The sequence below is a fragment of the Sinocyclocheilus rhinocerous genome, unplaced genomic scaffold (genome assembly GCF_001515625.1).
Source record: "Sinocyclocheilus rhinocerous isolate Xijiao unplaced genomic scaffold, SAMN03320098_v1.1 scaffold1275, whole genome shotgun sequence".
NCBI classification, from domain to species: Eukaryota; Metazoa; Chordata; class Actinopteri; order Cypriniformes; family Cyprinidae; genus Sinocyclocheilus; species Sinocyclocheilus rhinocerous.
Window position 1 is genome coordinate 454,256 of NW_015628268.1, and position 24,698 is coordinate 478,953.

At 36.5% G+C, this 24,698-nt stretch overlaps 3 protein-coding genes across 7 annotated transcripts; 1 reads left to right on the forward strand and 2 right to left on the reverse strand.

Moving 5' to 3' along the window:
• The first annotated feature begins 458 nt into the window (after positions 1–458).
• LOC107737220 (UDP-glucuronosyltransferase-like) lies at positions 459–9,502 on the forward strand. 2 transcript variants are annotated; one of them, XM_016548672.1, is made up of 5 exons: positions 459–1,416; positions 5,340–5,471; positions 6,495–6,582; positions 8,284–8,503; positions 8,612–9,502. In XM_016548672.1, the coding sequence occupies exons 1-5, from the start codon at positions 541–543 to the stop codon at positions 8,889–8,891; spliced, it is 1,596 nt and encodes a 531-aa protein (XP_016404158.1). In that variant the 5' UTR covers positions 459–540; the 3' UTR covers positions 8,892–9,502. The 2 variants fall into 2 exon arrangements, with proteins under 2 accessions (XP_016404158.1, XP_016404159.1); XM_016548673.1 differs by lacking the exon at positions 459–1,416 and adding an exon at positions 3,673–4,537.
• Positions 9,503–14,491: 4,989 nt separating this feature from the next.
• LOC107737222 (CASP8 and FADD-like apoptosis regulator) lies at positions 14,492–19,668 on the reverse strand. Of its 4 annotated transcripts, XM_016548675.1 has the most exons (12): positions 19,600–19,641; positions 19,459–19,508; positions 18,710–18,783; positions 18,049–18,610; positions 17,703–17,808; positions 17,388–17,523; positions 16,954–17,000; positions 16,769–16,832; positions 16,622–16,674; positions 16,422–16,500; positions 15,531–16,047; positions 14,492–14,890 (listed from the first exon to the last, which is right to left on the reverse strand). In XM_016548675.1, exons 4-12 carry the CDS (start codon positions 18,354–18,356, stop codon positions 14,764–14,766), a joined length of 1,437 nt encoding a protein of 478 aa, XP_016404161.1. In that variant the 5' UTR covers positions 18,357–18,610; positions 18,710–18,783; positions 19,459–19,508; positions 19,600–19,641; the 3' UTR covers positions 14,492–14,763. The 4 variants fall into 4 exon arrangements, with proteins under 4 accessions (XP_016404161.1, XP_016404160.1, XP_016404162.1 ...); XM_016548674.1 differs by lacking the exon at positions 19,459–19,508 and having other exon boundaries at positions 19,600–19,668; XM_016548676.1 differs by lacking the exons at positions 19,459–19,508; positions 19,600–19,641 and adding an exon at positions 19,546–19,599.
• A 1,917-nt stretch (positions 19,669–21,585) lies between these two features.
• LOC107737260 (transmembrane protein 169-like) lies at positions 21,586–24,248 on the reverse strand. Its single transcript, XM_016548726.1, has 3 exons — positions 24,119–24,248; positions 23,644–23,950; positions 21,586–22,497 (listed from the first exon to the last, which is right to left on the reverse strand). The coding sequence occupies exons 2-3, from the start codon at positions 23,879–23,881 to the stop codon at positions 21,863–21,865; spliced, it is 873 nt and encodes a 290-aa protein (XP_016404212.1). The 5' UTR covers positions 23,882–23,950; positions 24,119–24,248; the 3' UTR covers positions 21,586–21,862.
• Between the last annotated feature and the right edge of the window lie 450 nt (positions 24,249–24,698).

Sequence of the window (24,698 nt, forward strand, 5' to 3'; positions counted from 1 at the left end):
AACTGGTTAACTGTAAACATTAACATTATTTTATTATTATTATAATGTCAAACATGCTCTATAAATATTATAACTCGAGTCTGTATTTTATTCTCAGAAATGAAACTACTGCATCATAATATATGGAGGCTTTGTTGTTATCTTTGAACATAGTATCAATAATGTTCAGCACTGCCAATAACGAAGTTCTGCTTACACTGGCAATATTGTAATCATTAGCCAGCAAAGTCTGTGTGCAACTGGCTAACTCTGTAAAATATTAAGTTAAGATTTCCATTTGTGTTGTACAAAGACATTTATTTGTTCATATATTAATTATTGTGCTTGCTTTTTAATGGATTTTGTTTTGTAAAAAATACAATGAATAGGTTTTAGAATTTAAAAAAGTCCCTCCCACATTGTGTGTCTAGCCACTAAAAATCTGAAAAGCAATCTACTTGCTGTCTGTGTCAAAAGCAACCAGTCAATGTATTTGTACTGTACATAGTGAGACAAACAGAAGTTTAAAGGTTCACATCGTCAGTCTTTTTGGCAAGAAAGATGCACTTAGGAATAATTTTATGTCTGGTGATCAGTAAAGTCAGTTCTGCTGTGCTGGACCAGAGACCATCTGGGAAGAGCAGTTGGACTGGGAAGCTGTTAGTGGTGCCCATGGATGGAAGTCACTGGACAGGGGTGAAGGCTGTGGCAGAAGAGTTGGGACGTAGAGGACACACAGTGATTGTGGTGATTCCAGAGATCAGCATGCGTTTGGGTCCAGGAAAACACTACATCACAAAGACATTTCCGGTCAACTATGAGCTGGATTTGATCAATGAGGTATTGACCGAGCATGTTCGTGAAGTGACAGGCCCAGGGCAGTCCCTTCTGAAGAGTGTGACTTCAACAGCTGCCAGCTTGATAAAGATGTTCAACCTGATGGTCTCTACAAGTGAAAGTCTGTTCCAGAACCAGGAGCTTATAGAGTTTTTGAGAGAACAAAACTTTGATGCTGTTTTAACTGATCCTGCCCTACCAATGGGCGCCATACTGGCGTATAATCTATCTGTACCTGCAGTGTACATGTTAAGAGGAATGCCATGTGGCATTGATGCTGCAGCCACAGCCTGTCCAGACCCTCCTTCATATATCCCACGTTTCTATACACGAAACTCAGACCGCATGACTTTTAGTCAGCGTGTACTTAACTTTTTTGTGAGCATACTGGAACCACTGATATGTAAATTTTTATACTGGCCCTATGAGCAAGCGACGTTCAACTTCCTGCAGAGAGATGTGAGCCTGACTGAGATCCTGAACACCGGAGCCGTCTGGTTGATGCGGTATGATTTTAGCCTGGAGTTCCCCAAACCCCTAATGCCCAACATGCAGCTCATAGGAGGAATTAATTGTGAAATTAGGAACCCACTGACAAAGGTTAGCATCATACTAGCTTCATACTAACTACATGATACTCAAGGCACAGAGTAGCAAGTATACTAGATATCCACAAAAATGAATGAATGTTTTAGAATGTAAAGTGGTGAGTCTCAGGACTCATATTGTGTGATTAAACTAAGTCTCTACATTATCTGCAGGTAAACCCAGGATGAAAAGGGTGACACAGGTCTTGGTATCTCAGCCAGTAGAAAGAAACAAAAGACAAATTGGACTCTATTTAGGTAATTTATTGCCAGGGTCATTTTGGGTGAACCAAATTTTGTAGCAACATTTTTTTTTGTTGGATTTTAGAATTTGGTGTTAATGTTAGTGGTAGTTATAGGACTGGTTTAAGGGCTTGTACTCTATTGAGGTTTGGGGTTAGCAGTTGGGATAAGGGTTAGAACTTTATTTGTTTGTTTGAAAAGACTGTTGTTCCAACAAACATGTTGACCCAGGAACATGCCTTACTCAAGATGTGACTTATAGTGAAGTGTGTTAGAATGTACAATATTCACAACATTTGGGAGTCACATTGTGTGAAACTATATAAAACTAATGTATTTTTCAAAGACACTTTGCTAGTGAACCCAGGCTGGAAATGGTGACAAAGTTCCCAGGATCTCAGCCAGTTAAAAGTAGGCAAAACATGAGTGGGACTTTGGACTACCTAAGTAATTCATTGTCAGGGTCTTTGTTACATATCTACATAGTGGCTCATTTTATCATCTCCATCTTAGTCAAAGTGATTACCTATTTTGTCTTTCTAATTGCTAACCATATTTGACAATAGTCACGAAACAAAAACAAAGAAAGTGTTAAAAGCAGAGAAGCAGAGTGACTCAAAGAGAGAATTGAACAAGACATAAAATATGCTATATATATATATTTATTTATTTTTTGCAGTGTGCCACACAGACTATTAATGTTAAACTTACCACAGCTGAACACACAAATCAGCAAATACAGTAAAGTCGGCCATGTCTGTGTTCTAAACATAATTTCAGTGACAAAGCATATTTTAATAGTAGGCTATGGGTTAAATCAAGATTGCCCTTCACCCAGAATAGCTGATAAGTAAAGGTAGGACTAATAAATTGTTGTAGTTTGGCACTACTTTAGGTGCTTGGAATTTGTGTGCACACATACAAATGTGTTGGAAAAATCAGAATGTTGCTTGTGTCATTTGTACAGACAGTAAGTGTTCAAAATATTACACCAGTAAATGAATAAGGTCAAAAAATGACAGCTTTATCGTTTTTTTAGAAAGTTTTTTAGTAGTAGTAGTAGAATTTGAGGATGTATTTATTTAGGAACTTTGCTGTTGCTACTGCTGTTTTAAAAAAAAACTGATACCTGATTATCGAGTTTAAATAAAACCAGTCAATGGATTAACAGTCTGAAATAAGAGACTGTGAGAGAACTATACCAGAGTAAATCTCACTCCTGTTGTTTTTCTTACAACAATTATATAGGTCATTTCCCTTTATTGGCAAAATATGCTATGTTGTTATCAGTGTTGTGGAATGCAAATTAGAAAGCATGTGGGACTGTATTGTTGGTCAGGTTATCTCTTGAACATGGGGAGATGGGAAGGAAAGGAGTGGCGAGCTTCTCACGCGAGCTGGGTTTGAGGAGAAGGGGGGAGGTGCTGGTGGGAGTTGCCTTCTGCCGACATGACAACAGTTATGTTCTTGAGTTTATACAGCTGGTTGTAAATTAGTCATTGAGTATTTTTTCATTTTCTTTTTCTTAACTGTCAGACGCTAAATAATAAACCCATGGTTATCCCTGCCAAAAAACTGTGGTGTATTTGGATATGTACAACCTAGGGGTTTTGCTTTAAATTTTGTATTTAAGTGTTTAAAGACCTCAGTCTCTTAATCCTAATGAATAATGTCAGCATTTGGTTACGGGATATGAAGTTCACAGATTTGTAAAATGCTCCTTTTTTTTTCCTTACATACAATTTATGGCTGTAATGAATAGTGCTGTTTTTTTTCCTGTAAATATTTTTTTATTTAATATGGAGTCCTGTGTAACATTGTGCTGGCAGAGCACTTATTTCCCTTTCAGGAAATGTTTTTCGCATGATTAACACCTGCAAACTAAAAAACGGACAACTGTCGAACCCTCTTGTTCTTCTTTTCACTCTCTTGTTTCACAGTCACACATGAGAGAGTTTAAACACAGCCCCTTTTCCTGGAGGAGGAGTTTTCCCCTCTCCTTTTCTTTCAGTGTTTGTGTCTCTTAGGCAGACCCAGTTATGCTGAAGGAGGGCTGGCTGTGGGGGCTGGTGCTCTGGCTGGGTGCCTGGCTGAGGCCTGCGCAGGGTGGCCAGGTGCTGGTCATGCCTGTTGAAGGCAGCCACTGGCTCAGCATGAAGGTGCTGGCGACAGAACTGGCCCAGAGAGGCCATAACCTCCTGGTTCTGGTGCCTGAGACCAACATCTTAATCCAGAGTTCAGAGCTCTTCCGCACCGAGACCTTCCCAGTGAGCATCTCCAAGGAGGAGCTGTCCACCAGCTTGAAAGGATTTCAGGAAGGGGTGTTCAAGCGGAGCCCTGCACTGATGGACATCATCATCCAAGTGGAGCATCTGCTGAACTTCACAGGAACGCAGGTGCAAGGATGCGAGTCGCTGCTTTACAACAAACCTTTGATGCAGAAACTAAAGGAGGGGAACTTTGACTTGGTGCTCACTGACCCCTTCCTGCCCTGTGGACCTATTATCGCTACCGCACTTGGTCTGCCTGCGGTCTACTTCCTTCGTGGCATGCCTTGTGGCCTTGACATGTTGGCTTCACAGTGTCCTTCTCCTCCATCTTACGTACCTCGGTTTCAGTCTGGTAGCACTGACAAAATGACCTTTGTAGAGCGCATTCAGAATTTCATCATGAGTGGCGTAGAGCTGGCACTGTGTCGAATAATGTACGCCAGTTTTGATGAACTTGCGTCAAGATACCTGGATGCGGATGTGACATACCAGGAGATCATCGGCCGCGGAGCTGTCTGGTTGCTTAGATACGATTTTACATTTGAGTACCCCAGGCCTCTCATGCCAAATATGGTCCTCATCGGGGGCATCAACTGTCAGAAGAGTGCCGAACTTTCTGCAGTAAGTAACTAGAGGTGCCTTTTGAATTTGGTCAAATAAGCTAACTGCAAAATGCACTTTTACAATGAAGTTTTAACATTTTTGCCTTTTATAAATTGATTGTTAATCGTAGTTTTAAACATTCAGTAATAAGTGACTACTAGTCCTAAGATGTAATTACTAAAGGTGGATATGTTACATCTATGGCTGTTTTTTAAAGGTTGGGTTGGGGTCAGTGTCGGTTCTGGAAATATGGGCTAAATGTCTGAGTTTTGACATTGGTGCTTTGTCTCAACATGCATTACATTTACCCTCATACAAACAACCCGCGGTAATATGACTCCCTTCTCTAGGGCACTGGTAACTTAAGGCAACGCAGAGTTCACGGTATTCTTTGTCACGCAACCTCCTCCATTGCTTTCGCTCTGTGTTATTTTCTTTGTCAGCCACCCTTCCTTCCATGAGGACTGAAACAAAAATGCTATATATATTTTTTTTTTTGGTTTAAGGCAGGGGCTCTTTTTACTGGCAAAATAATGAGTCCTGAGCTCAGAAAACCCCAGACACTATGTAACTGTATGATGTGTACGAAGCAGGTTCAGAGATATTATATAGAAAAGGCATCGGTGAGATGAAAAGGTTATGATTTGGTGTTGATTAAGGGATAACATCGGCCTTGCTGATGAAGCTGTGTGAGTACATAATGCAATCATGTTTGCTTATTCTCTGCTATATATATAGTTTACGGTGTTACATTATACATCACAAGGTTATTATTTATTTTTGTCTTATTATTCTGTGGCTTGTTCTCTGTCTTTTGCAGGAGGTGGAGGAATTTGTCAAGGGTTCTGGAGAGCATGGTATTGTGGTGTTCAGTCTGGGTTCTCTGGTGTCCTCCATCCCAAAAGAGAAAGCTGCTATCTTCTTCACGGCCTTCCGTATGATTCCACAGAGGGTACGAAAGAGTTGAAGTTGGAACGCTATACATTTTAGAAACGGCATACTGGCAGAAATGTGTCAAGTTATTCTGGTGCAAATTAAGTTGTCAAACAAGGTGTAAAATAATACTTTGAACTACACACATTTACTAATCCCAGGCTTTTAGAGCTGTATCTTCTGTGCAAACATTGTGGTGCGTGACCTGAGCCCATTCTGTTCAGCATCCCAGATGTTCAGTCTCTCAAGTCAAGGATTGTAGGGTTTATGAGTCCACATTACCCACTTGTTTTCTCAGCAAGTAAAAGTGTAAAACTAAGTGGAGGCTGCACGCAGAGCTTTAGCTATAGCTAGGGAGGAAGTCCAGGAACATCTTGTTCTCATTAAAGTTATTGTGCTAGCTGAAAAGGGGGTTTGGCACTCCGCAGGATGCTGCATTACTAGAATGGATAGTATTTCTGTTAGACCGAGCAGGAGTCTTGTGTCAACAAGAGTTGACTGTCATTTTTTAAAGATCCTTACATTGCCATGAATCATATACGTTTTTACTCTAAAACTGCAGGAGCATTCCCTAAGCCTCTACTAATATGTGGCACCAAAACACTGCAAAACATTTCACAAAAATAAATTTAGATTATACATTATAAAAGATTTAATATAAGAGAGTATATATATATATATATATAAAGAGTATTTGGATGTTTTCTGTTTGCCAAACTTAGTTGACAATGTGATAAATTACTTTTGTTAAATCTGCCAGGTCAGTTCTGAGGGAAAAAGAATTGTAGATGCCTTTGATTTGATATGCTACTGTATATAATGCAATGGAATTCATGTATTTATAAGTGTCTACACACTTGAATAAAAATTATTGCACCAAAAGGGTACTTCTTAGGTAGTGGTTAAAGGTAGTGGTCTAAACTGGTAACCTGGTTCTGTTTTATAAATTAGTATAGCTTCAAAAGATAGCTTCAGTAACTGGAGTAATTGTGCTGCAATTAGTTTTGAATAAAAACTGTCTGCTGAATATCACTTTTTCTAGGTTCTTTGGCGGTATACAGGTGAGATTCCTGATAATGTCCCAGAAAATGTCAAGTTGATGAAGTGGCTTCCACAGAATGACTTGCTCGGTGAGTTTCTCTGGTCTTTTCTTTTTCTTTTCCTTGGTACTAAGCTTACAACATGTATCACCCACAAGGGTGTTGGTTTATTTATTTATTTTAAACTATGCAATTAACAACTTACTTTTCCCATACCATATGACATTTAATTGGCTAATTTAATGCTTCGTATATGTAATGTTAAAATTTTCATGCAGCCAAAAAAATAGGGCTCTATTAATCAATAGGAAAGTAGAGATCTAGAAACCTAATTGAAGATCTATGGAATCAAAGAATTAATTTAATTGCATATATATTTATGCATTTTTTTCATGTGAAAAGAATAGGATTTATTTGTAGTTAAGCAACCACTTTAGTTAGATTCAGTGCTAAATAATGAGGGATTTCTGTTTGTCTTAACAGAAGTGAGTGAGGACCAGTGTGAGGGAGTAAATGTATTATTGTTAAATCCAGGGATTCACTTGGCTTATCCCTTGGGTAGCAAGTGAAGGATCAGCCAACCACAAATTCCAGCTACAACATGGATCATTAAACCAAGAACACAGAAGCAGCTTTTGTTAAACAAACTGTGTAAAGTCTGTAATTTGCCTGGCATGTCAGGTATGATTGCAATGACTGGAGAGCAGAACCAGACTCATAATGTTAGCTAATCCTATTAACTGTGGCTGTATTGGCACAGATGCTTGACCAATGAGCAATCTGGTCAGCTATATAAATACTGGAGAATTTTGAAAGAAAAGAGTGCCCTGAGGTGTCAGAATATCTATAGATCTTGTGGAATTCTATTTAAATACCTGCACGCATAGACGCTGATTTATGTTCTGCCGGTGAGTGCCCACCCGTCATAATATAGAACACAGATTTTCACTGAGGAAATGAACAAATATACTGCTAATTTTTTTTCAGATGCATACTGCCATATAAAACTCCATGTGATTGCCTAAATATGAGCTATTGATTATGAAAACTGCCCAAACACATACATTTTATTCGTTTTTATTTAATGTTGAAAAAAATAACAGAATCACAAAAGTATTGAATGAATGAAGCCCGATATAATAAATAACAAGATTTTGGGAACAGAACGGCACACTATTATATAGCCACTGTAAAGAGGCATTTGTGTGTATTATGACTCGCAGAGACCAGTTGTGAGATCCACCAATCAGAGAGGTTCCCGAATCGCAGTCGATTTTTAAATGTATTTATTTATTTTTAATGGAGAATAATATCTTGTGTTTTTTGGTGCCTATACCTGCAAAGATCAATAAATGGGGATGCTAAACATTATACTACAAAACAAATTAAATCAAAGCTTTATACAGTGGGATCTAAGGTCTGAGGCCATGCATTTTAGATGCATTTTGCATCTAATTAAATGCATTTTTTTAATTCTAAATGAATTCACAATTCACAAGCGTTGTGGTGATCATATAAAGCAAAGGGGGACATACCTAAAAAAAAAAAAAACACTTTTTTAAAATTTTCTTTAATTATGTGGCAACTTGTTTACTTATTCAATTTAACTTTTTTTTAAATGTTTTTTTTTTTTTCAGTCCTAAAACTATTTCCAGGTTTAAATAAATAAAAATAATCTCAGTCAGACTTTTGGACCCCACTGTATTGTTTGTATATCGTCATCTGCTATATGTGCCAGCCAATTAGTCCTGTCAAAAGCAAAGTTACTTTAATTCTTCTCATTTATCAAAGGTCACTCCAAAGCAAAGGCCTTTATCACTCATGGTGGGACGCATGGAATCTATGAGGGCATCTGTCATGGTGTTCCCATGGTGATGCTTCCCCTCTTTGGTGACCAGGGTGACAATGTGCACCGCATGGCAACTCGAGGGGTCGGAGTGGTGCTCAGCATCCATGATATCACTGCAGAAACACTGGTCGATGCTCTCAACACAGTTATTAACGACAGCAGGTGAGAGTTTGATGTTTTTTTTAAAGATTGTCCCACTGTCTCTATCATATATATATATTTTTTTTCTTTTTCATAATCTCAATGCATTTCTTTTGCTGTGTTCTGCAGCTATAAGCAAAGAATGGAGAAGCTGTCGGCCATACACAATGACCGTCCCATGCAGCCCCTGGACCTTGCAGTCTACTGGACAGAGTTTGTTATGAGACACAAGGGGGCAGACCACCTGAGACCAGCTGCTCATGAGCTGAACTGGCTTCAGTACCACAGTCTAGATGTGATTGGCTTCCTGCTTTTTATTGTGCTGATTGTAACTCTAGCAACATTTAAATGCTGTGCTCTTTGCTGGAGACGCTGTTGTAGAAAATCGCAGAAGAGGAAGGAAGACTGATCATATTGAGATTAAAAGGTGGTATTGCTTATAAAAGCATACATTTTCCACATCTACCGTTTCATTTCATGTTTTCAGAAGAAACGTTACTTTCATCACCTGAAAACTGAGCCAGTAAAGTCTCTTAAAAAGCCGCCGTTTTGTAAAGTGGGAGCACACATCAAGATTTTGAAGCAGTTTCACCTGTAAAGATTTTGTTTCTTAAGATATTAGTTTTACATGCTTTCGTTTTGATATCACTGACCACTGATCAGTGTTCACCTAAAACTGTAGCCACCAGAATTTTTTTTTTTAAATCATTCAATGCAAACCACTGTAAGCTAAACAGACTGCAGGTTCTATCTCTCATAATCAACAGGAATTCTGGATAAAAAAATTATCCTAATTAACCCTAATCTGGGAAGATGGAGTGTTTAATATGACACAAATGAAAGGTTGTGAAAGAGAAATATAAGCTTGTCTAATTTTAATAACCAATGTTTTCTGTATTTTTTAAATACAAGGTCCAATAACAGTGTTTTCCATTTCCATGCTTCATCGACCTTATGATCAACAAGGCATTCAGCATTTTTTATATGAACTGAATTGCATTTTTCCCTGTAATTTCCCTCCTAAATTCACTGTCTCTATCATATATATTTTTTCTTTTTTCTTTTTCATAATCTCAATGCATTTCTTTTGCTGTGTTCTGCAGCTATAAGCAAAGAATGGAGAAGCTGTCGGCCATACACAATGACCGTCCCATGCAGCCCCTGGACCTTGCAGTCTACTGGACAGAGTTTGTTATGAGACACAAGGGGGCAGACCACCTGAGACCAGCTGCTCATGAGCTGAACTGGCTTCAGTACCACAGTCTAGATGTGATTGGCTTCCTGCTTTTTATTGTGCTGATTGTAACTCTAGCAACATTTAAATGCTGTGCTCTTTGCTGGAGACGCTGTTGTAGAAAATCGCAGAAGAGGAAGGAAGACTGATTGTATAAAGATTAAAATGTGGTATTGCTTAAAAACCACATTTTCCACATCTACTATTTTTAATTCAGGTGCCATCATTCATGAGAATGTCATGAGAAGCAACCTGACTTCTAGCACCTGACTACTGAGCCAGTGATGTTTCTCAAAAAGCCGCAGTTTTGTAAAGAGGGAGCATAAATCAATATTTTGAACTGTAAAGATTTGTTTCTTAAAATATTAGTTTACATGCTTTCATTTTGATATCATTGGTCACTGCTCACCTAGAACTGTAGCCACCAGCATTTTTTTTTTTAAATCATTCAAAGCAACCCACTGTAGGCTAAACAAAACGGCAGGTTCTAGCTCTCATAATCAACAGGAATTCAGGATAATGGAATTCTTTTAATTAACCTTTGTCAGGTTAGATGCTTTGTTTTATATGACACAAGTGAAAGGCTGTGAAACAAATATAAGCTTGTCTAATTTCGTTTTTGTTTTTTATATAATACAAGGTTCAATAGAAATGTTTTCAATTTCCATGTTTCATCGACCTTATGATCACCATCAAGGCATTCAAAATGTTTTAAATGAACTTAACTGCTTACATTTTTTTCTGTAATTTGCCCCCATCGATTTTTCTTTAATTTCACTCCTAAATGACCACCAATCAGTTTTTGTATGAACAGAAAATTGCTGTTGTGCACTTGTAGCCTCTTATGATCTGTAAAATCACACTCTGTAAACTTGAAAAAATACAATTCTAAAATATGAACACAGCAGTGCTTTTTTTATGAAATACAAAAAAAAATTAATTCTCTTTTCTCACAAATTTTAGTTGCACTTATCTGCAAACTGGGAAAAACAGTAAAGCCTGACATAAGTTTCATTTCTACAGAAAGCTATTTGGGGTTGTGCAAGAAGAGAAAACAGATCTTACTGTTGAAAAAAAGTCTCATTTGAAAACGTACTGCTGTATCTCTAGTTTCTAATACACTAAACAATGTAAAATTAAAAACCTGCCCTTATACAATAAATAAATATTTACACTGTATTGCAAGTCACTAACACTTTCTTAAAATGTACTTTTTTTTTTTACCGACCTCTGGTGGAGGGGAATGATATATGACGGCAAATTTATGCAAAAAAAAATAAAAATAAAAAAAAACATCCCGCCGCTTCTCATCCTATTACCTAAAGATGCTGTAGGCACGATCACTTTGAAACTGCTAACCAAATAAAAAGTACACAGACATTTGTACTTGGTGTCAAGGACGTTATAATGTAAGCATCATTAATGACCCCTTGTGTTTAATTAAAAAAAAAGATTGATTAGTGAAATGAAAGAATGATTTAATAAAAATAAAAAATGAGAATGATTAGTATTTGTCTTTAATTGGCCTTATTAGCTAAGCCCGCAAAACACTTCTTATTTAGTGGTACAGTACTGCATGATTTGTAGATTATATTTAATAGTTTACACTTTGGTCTCATTTGAAAACGTACTGCTGTATCTCTAGTTTCTAATACACTAAACAATGTAAAATTAAAAACCTGCCCTTATACAATAAATAAATATTTACACTGTATTGCAAGTCACTAACACTTTCTTAAAATGTACTTTTTTTTTTTACCGACCTCTGGTGGAGGGGAATGATATATGACGGCAAATTTATGCAAAAAAAAATAAAAATAAAAAAAAACATCCCGCCGCTTCTCATCCTATTACCTAAAGATGCTGTAGGCACGATCACTTTGAAACTGCTAACCAAATAAAAAGTACACAGACATTTGTACTTAGTGTCAAGGACGTTATAATGTAAGCATCATTAATGACCCCTTGTGTTTAATTTAAAAAAAAGATTGATTAGTGAAATGAAAGAATGATTTAATAAAAATAAAAAATGAGAATGATTAGTATTTGTCTTTAATTGGCCTTATTAGCTAAGCCCGCAAAACACTTCTTATTTAGTGGTACAGTATTGCATGATTTGTAGATTATATTTAATAGTTTACACTTTGTATAAACATTTGCAATTAGTTTTTAAACGGTAACATTACATTCTTCAGGACTCTATGCTTACATTTATCTTTAGGAGCGCTTGTGCTCCTACTTAAAAAAAAAAAAAATAATAATAAAAATTAGAAACACCTTCTGATCAATGACAGAAATTAACCTTCCCATTATGAGGCGATATTTGACTCTTTAAAGGGTAAAGTTTACCTTTGTAATGCCATGTTTTCTAACTTTATTAAATGTGTCATCTTTTTGTGTAATATATATATATATATATATATATAAAATCTTTTATCAAAAATTTTAAATAAACAATAAATTCAATTAAAATAAGATAAGAAGAATAGGATGAATAAGTTACCAGTCAAATGAAATTAGCATTAACAATTGATCTTTTCACTAGGAGGTGCACAGAACACAAATTAAGGAATATTTACAGACTGTTTAATGTGACTCAGAGATTAAGGTATTTAAATTCATAATAACAATGTTATGAGATTAATGTTTTAAATATAAAGTTTTGAAAATAGAAATATTAAAGGATTTAAGATAAGTTATTATACTTTAAAAATGAAACTGAAACCGCCAGTAGGTGGCGGCAAGTCTTTGTCACTGAATCATTCATTTAATCGATTCGTTCAAACGGCTGATTCGTTTAGGAACAAGCAAATGACTCCCTTTATGAATGGGTCATTGAATCATTGACTCACTAGATTTGTTCAAAAACGCAGATTCATTCATAAACTCAGCTGTGACTTTGTTTGGCATTATTTTCATTAATAGCACAATCAGACAATAGTGTTCTAAAATATGTCACTTAATATTAATTTTGTATAAAATAAAAAATGTATAAAATTGTTGTATAAATTCTCAAGCGCAGGGCCGCACCAGTTGCACCCCCCTAAGGATGGCCCTGGCAGTTGGAACTGGAACGCCGCCCCCCCTCGAAATTCACTCCCCGGACTCCGTCCCCCCGCGTGCCCCCCATTTCCAGCCCTGCTAGTGAAGGGGAGTTCAATGAATCAAAACTTTTGAATGTATTCACTGAAAAAGATTCATTTACTGACTCTCTTTGCAGGTTATTGTTTTATACTAGAAGGTGGTGAAAAGTGACTCATTAAGATAGCGAGATGAAATTATTGAAGGAAAAAGATAAAGCATTTTTATTCAAAATACTCATTTTCGCTACACATTTCATGCTGTCAAGAGTAATGCACTTTAGAGACATTTTTTATACTGGTCACTGTTTTCATATTCAGTCATCTTTTAATCTGCTAATACAAATCATACAGTAACCAATTCATAAATAAGTCTCTGAAGGGAGAAGGAATGAATTACATGAATATGATAAGTTATTTAATTGAATGACAATTAGACATGTTTAAATAATTTGATATTAAAGTTGTGGTACAATCTGGCTTGATACATATTATAATTTACAAATTCCAGAAAATCTGATCAGATCAGCCCAAATATAATCATCACTTCACGTCAACTTACTTTTAAAGCCCTATATGGTCTACTTTATGGCCTGCTCTAGTGATCTATCACGCTACATTCCACCACGCTCATTAAGGTCACAAAACTCCAGCCTCCTGATACAGTAGTACATAGAACATCAAAAATATGAGACGACAAGGATATATTTGGTATAATTTGCATATGCATTATTATTGATGTGTATATAATTTTATGAAAAAGAAAGACATTTTAAATGCATTACTCAACAAGATTCTCAAATCTCACATCTTGCATATTAAAAATGTATTCAATGGACCCATGATTAATACTACAGCATATAATGTAACTAGATGTCATGCCAGAGGATGATGGGGTCCGATTCCTACCCAAAGCTTCTGTTCATCACCTAAACAACTCATAGAGTTGTTTTCCTCGCACCATTAATCTTTGCCTTGCACTATTGGAGCATTAAGGCATGATTTTTTTGTAAAGCTGCTCTGAGACAATATGTACAGTATTTTCAAAAGCGCTATACAAATAAACTTCATTTAGCCTGACTAATGACTGAAGGTATTCTTAAATTAATTAATGAGGCACTAGCATTGTGACTGCAACAGAGAACATCGTATTAGCTGCCACAGGAGGTAAAGATACATAAATAAATAGCAATATTGATGGCATGATTTTTTTGTAAAGCTGCTCTGAGACAATATGTACAGTATTTTCAAAAGCGCTATACAAATAAACTTCATTTAGCCTGACTAATGACTGAAGGTATTCTTTAATTAATGAGGCACTGGCATTGTGACTGCAACAGAGAACATCGTATTAGCTGCCACAGGAGGTAAAGATACATAAATAAATAGCAATATTGATCATTTTTCAAATACATAAAACACAATGTTATAGGACAAGACGCTATGGCAGTATTCAGCTATGGTCAGATTATTCATCCACTATATGGGCACAAACAATAATTCCATTCTAAAAAAAACAAGTGTCATGTGTGTGTGTGTGTGTGTGTGTGTGTGTGTGTGGAAGAGAGACAGAGAAAAGAAAAAAAAACAAAGTTTGTGTTGTGATGTACACATTAAGTGTTACAAGTAAAGTTTCTTGCGTAGTGTGTGTGAGAGTTGAAAGTGGTACTCATTGCCAGGAAGGAACAGAGAACATCGTATTAGCTGCCACAGGAGGTAAAGATACATAAATAAATAGCAATATTGATCATTTTTCAAATACATAAAACACAATGTTATAGGACAAGATGCTATGGCAGGATTCAGCTATGGTCAGATTATTCATCCACTATATGGGCACAAACAATAATTCCATTCTAAAAAAAAAACAAGTGCAGGGTGGGTGTGTGTGTGTGTGTGTGTGTGTGGAAGAGAGACAGTGAAAAGAAAAAAAAACAAAGTTTGTGTTGTGATGTACACATTAAGTGTTACAAGTAAAGTTTCTTGCGTAGTGTGTGTGAGAGTTGAAAGTGGTACTCATTGCCAGGATTTTGTTGATTGTGACTAACCACGTTTCTGTTCACCTCTGCCATGACGTCCAATAAAAGCATCTTTCTGCAAATTTAGGAGAAAAATACAGAAATAAGGAGCTTTTAATTACAGATTTAATTTAATTTAATTTACAGACTTAACAGCAAATGCTGAAAAAGATTTAGCATGTACACATGGCCGGACGCCATTTTTCTATACTAGCATAATACTTTCCTTGTCACTTGACATCATTCACAAAAGCCAAAATGTTCAATTTCATTATATATTCCGTTCTCTTGATGTGTTGCATGTGACATCTAGTGGTTGAAAATTTGTATATAGCACCTTTAATATGAACTAAGAATGAACAATACTTCTATAGCATATATATAGCATTAGTTAATGCACTGCAAACTAACATGAACAATGAACAATTGTATTTTTATTAACTAACAATACCAAACATTACTAAATGTAAAAAATATATTGTTCACTGTTAGGTCATATTCGTTAATAGCTAATACCATGTTTGTTAGCAAATGAGACCTGTAAAGTGTTGTAAAGAGATGTTCCTTTCTCAAAGTGAATGTTCAGCATTTTTACGTGAATGAAATAATACAGCAAAAAACATTTGTTGTTCATAAAATTGCATGATTTTAAATATTTGAATTGACCACTGTTGAATTAAGCGCTATTTGAAATGTATCATAAACAGTAACCATACCTCTCACGTCCCCGCAGTAAGGTAGAGCTTAACGCATGCATGTAAACAGACTGGTGGCCAGACCCTTCCAGCAGCTTTGCCTCTGCTCTGCACACGCTCCAAAGGACATCCGCAGACACTGGGATAGTCCTTGCGTCCGCACATTGCCTCCTAGAACAGTGGCATGTTGGCGCATCTGTCTCTTGGTATTCATCGTCCATTGAGCATGTATTTGGGGCTTCTGAGGTCCTGTAGATCAGGGTAAAGAAGAGTTTGGGTTTACCACACAGAGAGGGACAGTGGGTTGGGCTGAAAAGCTGCCTGAGATCCTCCAGCCTGATGCCAAGGCGACTAGAGTCCGTAGCCAACAGATGAGTGTCCGTTCCCCTGCTGATGATGCAGCAGACAAAGCGATTGACCCCATGAAGGATCCTGTTGCGGGTCAGGTCTTCCAAGACCTTCTGGGTTTCTTTTAGACCCAGGAGAGAGTGGAGAATGACCCTGAAACCCAGACGCTCAAATGTCCGATTCAACAAGTCTGAAAGGACACAACGTAGATGTTTAGACGCAGATGTTTTATGCAAGAGAGCATTAAAGAGCTACAAATTCTGTTCCTTTTTTCATATTAACCATACTTTATGCCAATTTGTAATTAAAGGGAAAAACAAAATGCTATGATGAACATTGTGAATTTCTTTAGAAAATCAGGGGTGGACACTGGGAGTTTTTAAAAATGTAATCATGAAGAGTGTTTTTCCCCAAAAATATTATGACATCAATGTGGTTGCAAACAAGTTTACTGGGGGAAAAAAACCTAGGTCAAAACTCACCACATATTTCTCATTTAACTCTTAATACACACTCTATATCACACTTTCATTTTAATACATTATGTATTAAATACACACTTACCTCCATCAAAGCCAACACAGTCAATAATCATACACAGATTCCTCTGCTCAAGATTCATTTCATACTCCTCCATAAAAGCCTAGCAGACAGACAGTGGGAGGAACGTCTTATAACCTACTCAAATAAAATAACCATCAGAAAAGACGATAGATTTCGATTACTATTTACAGTATTTGTCAAGTAAGAGGCTGATTTCTTGCCTCTTGATGTTGTGTCCCTGTTTCAGGCACTGAAAGCTTCAAATTTTTCAACTCTAGAAAAAGAAACAATGTTATGAGTTAATGTTAAAAGTCTTTAATGTTATTCAAAGGTACTATATATAAATAAACAAACTAACAAAAAGTCACCTTGAGAACAGCATTGTGATTGTTTCACTGGTTGAACAGGAGACTGATGTTGCACAGGGGCGAACTGAAATGAAGGAATAGAGAGAAACATTTTTACAATAATTAGTAAAAATGTAATCATAATGTAACATACTGCATCTATATATTCAGTACAGAAATGTATTTCCTTAAAATGCATGTCTTACCTTAAAAGAATTCTGAACCTTCGGGACTGCACATGGTACATTCTGACCTGAAGAAGTTACAAATTAATTCTTTAGATTTAATTATGCATTCATTTATTTACCTATTATTTATTTTAAATATTTTGGGTGGGGCACCGCTCAAGCTTGGTAACTGGAACCATGAAAAAAAAAGCATCTACAAATGTCAACCATGGGTGCACTAGGTGTTTATGCCAGGTTTTTGTCACAATTAAAATCATTCAGAGCTGCAATCCAATCAATTAATCAGATGTAATGTCATACAGAAAATCTGCTGAGAACTGGAGTTTATTCTAGTTTATTAAGAATGTAAACAGCCCTGAGGAAACCAGTTTTTTTTGTTGTTTTTTTTTACTTTTAGGTGACAAGAAATTCAAACAAGAACCAAAAGAAAAGCGATCTCAGAAATGACTGACCTCTATTCTTATAGGCCTCAATTCTTTCGACAAGGTCCATTCTGTGAATGTTCCTCAAACACTGCTCAAGCAGGTCAAGCTTATCACAAGATACTTCATCTAACTTCTCCAACTCCACCACCACATCTAGAAAGCACTAGAAATCAAACGAAATGAAGCAAACATGAAATAAGCATTCACATTACACAAACCCCATTAGAAATGGAAAAGTGGTAGCTTTTGGACTTGATCGTGCTATATGCACATTTATGTTCATTTCAGTTTCTTTTAGTACAAATATTCTGAAGGTTTAACATGCAATGTCTCCTGTCTTACAGTAGCTCTAGCTAGTCTTTCTTTGGGCAGGGTACTGCTCAGGAGGAATATAAGAGATTGTAATTCCTCATCCTCCAGGTTTTCGCTCACATCTGCCATTAGAACCCTGTGTAAATGAGATCAATTCAAAATACACAAACTTTCAAATGGGTGAAAATATCATTCATGGATATTTCTGCATGGGTTTTCCCCAAGAGAGTGCTCTAATAACCCCAAAAACATCAATGTCAGGATCTAAAATAAGGCTTTTCATTATCATAATTATTAGTTTCACCACATTTCTCATACAAGAAGGAAATATCTCAGACATTGAGATATGCTATTAAGAATTAATAGCATAAATTACCTGTAATCTGAGAGGACGCCTCCCTTCTTCACAATTCCTTCTACCTGTTGTCTGTTGGTGCCAAAAAACTTCTTTAGGATATCAAAGCGCTTCATTCGGAACATGAGCTCCATCAGTAGGGCATCACCAGCTTGAGATTGGCCTGCTTGAGTTTGTGTCTGTTTGGCAAATGCCAACAAAGCTCCTCTCAAATCTTCCACACAGATGTTGTTGAACAAATCTGTACAAAGGTACCGTAGGGTCTTACACTCCTCTTTTTTAAGAGATGCAGTCACATTGTTAACCATGTTAGAAAATCCATCCGCCATTTCACTGTATGATCCTGTAGGTTATAGTTTGGGTCATTTTAACAGCCGGGAGTATGGAATTTTATTATGCATTTTAAACATCTATTTGTTTACTTAAAAGGCTAGTCAGGGAAAAAGTGGAAAAATTTGCTATTTGTCCTTTTTTTTTGAGTGATTATTGAATGAAAATTGCATTTATCATGCCATTGAGAAATAAATCCACTGAAGCCTCATTCATCACATTCTAGAAATCAATAGCCACTTTGGATTTACACCTGTAAATGACAAAGCACACACACAACATGAAGCTTTTTTTTATTTTTTTATTCAATGAATGTGAACAAATGGAAGACAGCCGCTTGGGCCAGACTTACCTTCAATGTCCTTAATTTAGAGAGCCAAACGTTTTGGTGGTGTTGCCCGCAGACAGGCTTATCTCCTGGTGACACTAAACGGAAAAGGAAAAGAAGAAATGTGGCACATAAATAAAAGATAATGCGATATCATAACGAAATTATATATGGATATACTCAATAAATACATAGTGCATTTAAAACTCTATAAACGTTATATTGTACATAAGGGTGGATTGACTTCCTGGGGGTTTATTTTGCATTTTGGACAACATAGTTCACGACTTTAGCGTACAGAATCTTGGAATTTATACACAAGTATTAATTTCAAAAGCGAAACTAGCCTTCCCGTCGAATTCAAGGGGAATCCCGTGAAGGACTCGGTCGCTTTCCGTTCACGTCTCTAGTTTACTCTTATTTCTGTCGTGCTTTACAACAGAGATCATGAGATTCGATTTCTTGGAACTATTCAAAGGATCCGTTTCAAAACGGCTCGAGCGATTCGTTTGCGTCTTCACGGTGAAAAGATCCGACTCAAAAGAATGATTTGATACATGAACATGATCTTTTGATTACACAAAACAAAAGCATTACGTGTCCATTTAAGGAGCGCATAGTTAAATGCCAATAACATCTGTAACCACCTATAAAATAAGATAGATAGATATATTATATTTAAAAAGCACAAACTACGCCACTACGTCATCATGTGTCAAACAATATACATATTTTGATTTTATAACAACTAGATCAAATTATCTTTGAATGACCTTTGACTGTGCAACTACGTATTTCATGGAAATGGTATGAAGAGTTAATACTATAAACAAACAATAGGTTAAAATTTTAAATCTTACTAAAAATATCCCATTACAACAGAAAGGAATACTTGGCGTTTGCCGATATATTACCGTTGACGCTGTGTGGCTTCATCTCCCTGACGAGACCCGATCAGGCCTAAAACGAAAGTAACTGAAATCCACGCCCTCAAATGGGAATTCTCTGTCTACAGTCTACACTTTCAGTTGTTACAGTTTCACATGCTCTTACTCATTCTAAAGAATATTTACTTCTTTCTTCTCATTACACTTAATTAGTGGTGATTCTATAACAGAGCTGTTAAGGAGGGTCAAGGGAGGGAATGCTTGTTGACAAGCCGCAATTACATTTTTTTAAAGGTTGGGTAATTAACTTGTATATCTCTATGGCACATCTTTTACGTAAGTCTGAAAGGTTTTAACTTTTTTGACGGTGCAAAAACTATACAACTGAAACAACAAACGAAAAATTATTTATTATAAATGGTTGACAATTAAAAACACACCCAGTGCATATATATTTGTGAAAACAAAACGTTATCAAGTTCATGCTGTAAAACAAAGTTTGTGCTTTGAGACCATGTTTGCAGATAAACAGGCTATTTTGTGCCAGGAGACAATTGTTCATAATGCCATTCAAGTGTTGTTTGTGTAACAGTTTTAAGGCTGGCCTAACTGCTAAAAAACAGGCCAAGGTCTTGTAATATGAGCAGCATGGGGAGTGTTTTTTGTATAGCATAGCAGCTGTAAAATTCCCCAAAGATAAACAAAAAACAATAATCTCTTGTGCAACAGACTGAAACTACTGATGATTACGATTACTCCTTCTAAAGGCGGTTTATATCAAAGCTGCTCATTCACAGATATAATACCATAGTGTAAGGGCTTTTAATAACTGCATAAGAGCAATTTTGTCTTTAGGTATTTTAAATTTTTGTTAACATATTTCAGGTTATTCAGATCAGATGCATAGATCTCTGCTAAGATAGTTACAGGGTTCCCCCACTTTTTGCGGAACAAGTTTTCAATTACCATGGGAAGCCTGCATTTAGAAATGATACAATACAACAGTATGCCTACATAAACAACAGATAAAGTTGTAAATGATGGTTGTATATGAAGAGGAAATGAGTGCTATAATTCATACCTTTTTCTCAGAGCTGAACTATATATTGGAGTTGAGTTTTTGAGGTGCAATATGAGAACCAGACACCGCCCCATCTGAAGTAGATGTATCATCCAATAATCTGTGAATGTCCTCTTAAAAGGTTTTTGAAATGTAAGATGATCTTCTGGGACAACTGAGCCAATATCCTTAATGCTTGTATAACAGTCTGTGGTTTTTAATGGCTGGTATCCTTGGTGAACACTATTATAGCACCATTGTTGTTACACCTGTGGAAATACAAAGCATCACACTGTTTCAAACACAACAATTCAGTGATTTGGGACATACCCATACTTGGATATGAACTAATATATATATATATATATATATATATATATATATAAAGTATACAAAGTGTAAAATCACAAAGTGTAAAAGTTCATTTGCCTGCTTAGAGTGTAAAATGTTGCTGTTGTGGTATTCAAGTGAAAGTATCGGTCAGATTAAGAGAGGAAACATCTGCTTATCAAGTATCATCAAAGAGTGTGTGTAATGTGTATAACACAGGACAAATGTAAATATGTAACATACTTCAGAGTACTCAGAGTGTACATGACATACTGTCTAAAAAATCAAAGCCAAAGGCATTAGAACCTCCCTTATTTTTTTTTATTGGATATGGAAAGATAATGTGCTGAATTCTTAGAGTAACGTTTTTGTGAAATTTTACAATAAATAGCCAAAACACAGTGTGTTTCTAACTAATTCATTGATAATTCCCTATCAGAGCATGTACACATCTATAAAACTGTGCAAAATGAAGACTTCTTCTGTGGAACATAAAAATGTTTTTTGTTCATATGGTACGGTTCATATAAGTTAATAGGAACCAAAATGGTTTGGTTATCACCAGTCTTCAAAATATCTTATTTTGTGTTCCACACAAAAGGTTTGGAACAACATTAGGGGTGAGTAAATCATGGCAGAATTTAAATTTTTTGAGTGAATTATCCCTTTATATGAATGCTTGGGCTTGAAAACAAGTTAAATGCTGCCAAAAATCATTTTGACTCATTTTTTATGTTAACTCAACAACTTGAGTTGACAAACTCACTGAAAAGTCTGGAGACCTATCCTGTCCAAGTCAAAATGATGTTCTTCAGCATCCCACAGATGCCACGGACAGAGCTTAACTTGTATTAACCCATAACATTCCTTGAATCAAAAAATTATTCCTTCTTTTCAAGTTCACAAAGTAGAAGTGTGCTCAGCATCTTCCATCCTCTTCCCCTGGAGGGTCCCGGACAGAGTGTCAGAGTCCAGCAGCTCAACCACATTGTACGGGGCGCAGTCCTCCAACCCCAGCTTCCCACACATCCACCCACAGAAGCCCTTCTCCAGGTCCCTCACCGCCAGCCACCATTCTCCAAAAACCCAGGAGAGCTGGGTCACGGCGGCATACACCCCCATACAAACACACAACGCCATGATAAGCACCGGGTATAACAGAATGAGCAAGGGACACACCGTGATTTTGTGCAGGAAGCTGCGTTCCTCATTGTAAACCAGGAAGACGTTGTACCAGGTGAGCGTTCCGTAGTAAAACGATGTGATGAAGGAGAGAAGGAAGATGAACGGAGAGCAGGAAAGGCTCCAGAGGAGAACATGAGGGCCCTGGCTGACCCCCAGTGCACAGGGTTTTTGCTTGGCTTCTGCGGCCCCGTCACATTCTGCATCCAGACGCTCTTTGGAGCGTGCCATGTCTCTCAGCTCTTTGTCGGTAAGCGTCATATAGATGTCTACCATTTGGCCTTTCCGCTTTCCCCGTGTGATGGTGCCAGTTAGGGTCACGAAACGGCTGTCAGGAGGGATATCCTCTTCTTCTGTGAATGAAAGATAAATATTGAGGAGGATATTGCATTAACAACACATTTCTATAAATAAATCTGTCATGCAGGAAAGAAAGAGGAAATGCAATAAACATTGGAATGTATACAGTCCAAGCCAGCAGGCACAAAACACTTGCCTTGAATTAATTACTAATTACAGAAAACGAGCACTTATTTTACAACTAATAATGTACTATATTACATTTATAATTATTAAATAAAATGCATTAAAAATGTTGTGGCAAAAATTGCAAATATTAACTGTTTATACATTTTTGACCAATGAAGAATTACACACTATCGTTAAAAAGTTTGGGATTGGTATGATTTTTATTTTTTATTTTTTTTAAACAAGTCTATAGCTCAACAAATGCTGCATTTATCTGATCAAAAATACAATGAAAAAAGAGTAATATTATAAAATATTATTACAATTTAAAATAACTTTTTTTTATATTTTAATATATTTTAGAATTTGTATTTATTCATGTTTGGACAAAGCTGCATTTTCATGATCCTTCGGAAACCATTCTAATATGTTGATTTGGTGCTGCTTAATATTTGTGTAGAAACTGTGATACTTTTTTGTTTTTGTTTTTTTGCCATTGATGAATAGAAATTTTAAACAAACAGCATTATTTAAAATAGAAATCTTTTGTAACATTTTACATTTCTTTACTGTCATTTTGGGTCAATTTAATTAACCCTTGCTGATAAAAGTATTACTTTCGTTAAATAAATAACTAAATTAATTAATGATGATTAGTATATAAAATGTACTAATGTTTCTAACTTGCAAGACACACCTTTTCTAGGACTGGTAATTACAAATATATACTTCCCTGAGATTGCAAGATTTTCTGGAAAAAATCTGTTAACCAGAAGACTGTAAAACAAACAATACCTAGATAACTGACATAAAATGATCAGCAAGGATAAAAAATAAAAGATAAAATCATGTCATATTTAATATGAGGATAATTACTCATGGTCTCAATCTGGTGTATTCTGGATAGAAAGCACACGTGATATGGTGCCATCATCTGTTTTAACCCATTACAGTAAACAAACAAATGATGAATTTCACTGCACTTGAACAAACATCACGCTACAGTTCACCCCAAGTTATCATATTTTCACCTTCGTCAAGTGGAGGACTAAAGGTTCCGTCCACATCTGCTGAGGTTCCCTCCCCAGCATCCTCCACCTCCAGGTCAGAGCGGTAGATGATCTCTTTCTTTTTCTTCTTCTTCTTCCTCCGAGTGGTGGTTCCCTCCTCCTCTGCTGACCTCTGAAGCGTGTTCACTGGGGTCTCCTCTGTCCCAATCGCTCCCTCCAGATCCAAACCAGTGATGTCTCCAGATGCCCCTTCACTCATGACTATGAAGCCAGAGAGGCTCCTATGATGTCAGTGTGCAGCTCAATCAACCTTTTAAGAGGTTTGCTTCTAGAATGAGAGAAAAAATCACAACCGCCTGTTATAGGCTATACGTTACTTTGTTTTGCGCTGCATTGCAATACATCACATTTTAGGAGCTGGCATTGTTTATATCAAGTCACACCCCACGCGTAACGTACTATCTGCTTTACTGATGCGAGAATACACGGTTCTTACCTCGAATAAACTCCCAAACAAATGCATGCAGATGTCGCTTGTTTATTCCGTTTATCATTTGCAAGTGCTCATCACGTGCAACATTTTAGCTCGGGGTTTATTATTATTTTTCGCCAGTTCCACACTGAGGACAACGCATCTCCCCTCGCGCCGCTAATGCCATTGTTTGGCCAATCAGCGGCGTGCGCGTGCTCGCGTGCAGCGCTCTGCCTAGCAACCTGACTTTTTGGAGCCTCAATTTTAAAGGGGTCATATGATGCGATTTCAAGTTTTCCTTTCTCTTTGGAGTGTTACAAGCTGATTGTGCATAGATAAGATCCCTGAAGTTGCAAAGACTAAAGTCTCAAAACCAAAGAGATATTATTTATCAAAGTTAAGACTCTCATATAGGACCTACAATAATGTACAGTATTTGAAAAATAATGTGTTTTTTGAACATTAAAGCATGTCAACATATTCTGTTACTCCAAATACACAAAATAATGATCTTTAAAAAAGCATCATATGACCCCTTTAAAAAGTTTACATCGTCCTCAAGGATGGTGGGAAATTCTGGGAAAACTGTAAAAGCATCATGCTC

Bases quoted from the DNA above. Each gene is read 5' to 3' on its own strand.
- LOC107737220 (XM_016548672.1), top strand. From the start codon at position 541: ATGCACTTAGGAATAATTTTATGTCTGGTGATCAGTAAAGTCAGTTCT. The intron at 6,583-8,283 runs GTGAGTTTCTCT...CATTTATCAAAG, and splicing joins TCCACAGAATGACTTGCTCG to GTCACTCCAAAGCAAAGGCC. The intron at 8,504-8,611 runs GTGAGAGTTTGA...TGTGTTCTGCAG, and splicing joins ACAGTTATTAACGACAGCAG to CTATAAGCAAAGAATGGAGA.
- LOC107737222 (XM_016548674.1), bottom strand. From the start codon at position 18,356: ATGGCGGATGGATTTTCTAACATGGTTAACAATGTGACTGCATCTCTT. The intron at 17,524-17,702 runs GTAAGACAGGAG...TTTGATTTCTAG, and splicing joins AAAGACTAGCTAGAGCTACT to TGCTTTCTAGATGTGGTGGT. The intron at 16,833-16,953 runs GTAAGACATGCA...CCTTCATTTCAG, and splicing joins AGGTTCAGAATTCTTTTAAG to TTCGCCCCTGTGCAACATCA.
- LOC107737260 (XM_016548726.1), bottom strand. From the start codon at position 23,881: ATGAGTGAAGGGGCATCTGGAGACATCACTGGTTTGGATCTGGAGGGA. The intron at 22,498-23,643 runs GTGAAAATATGA...TTTCATTCACAG, and splicing joins TAGTCCTCCACTTGACGAAG to AAGAAGAGGATATCCCTCCT.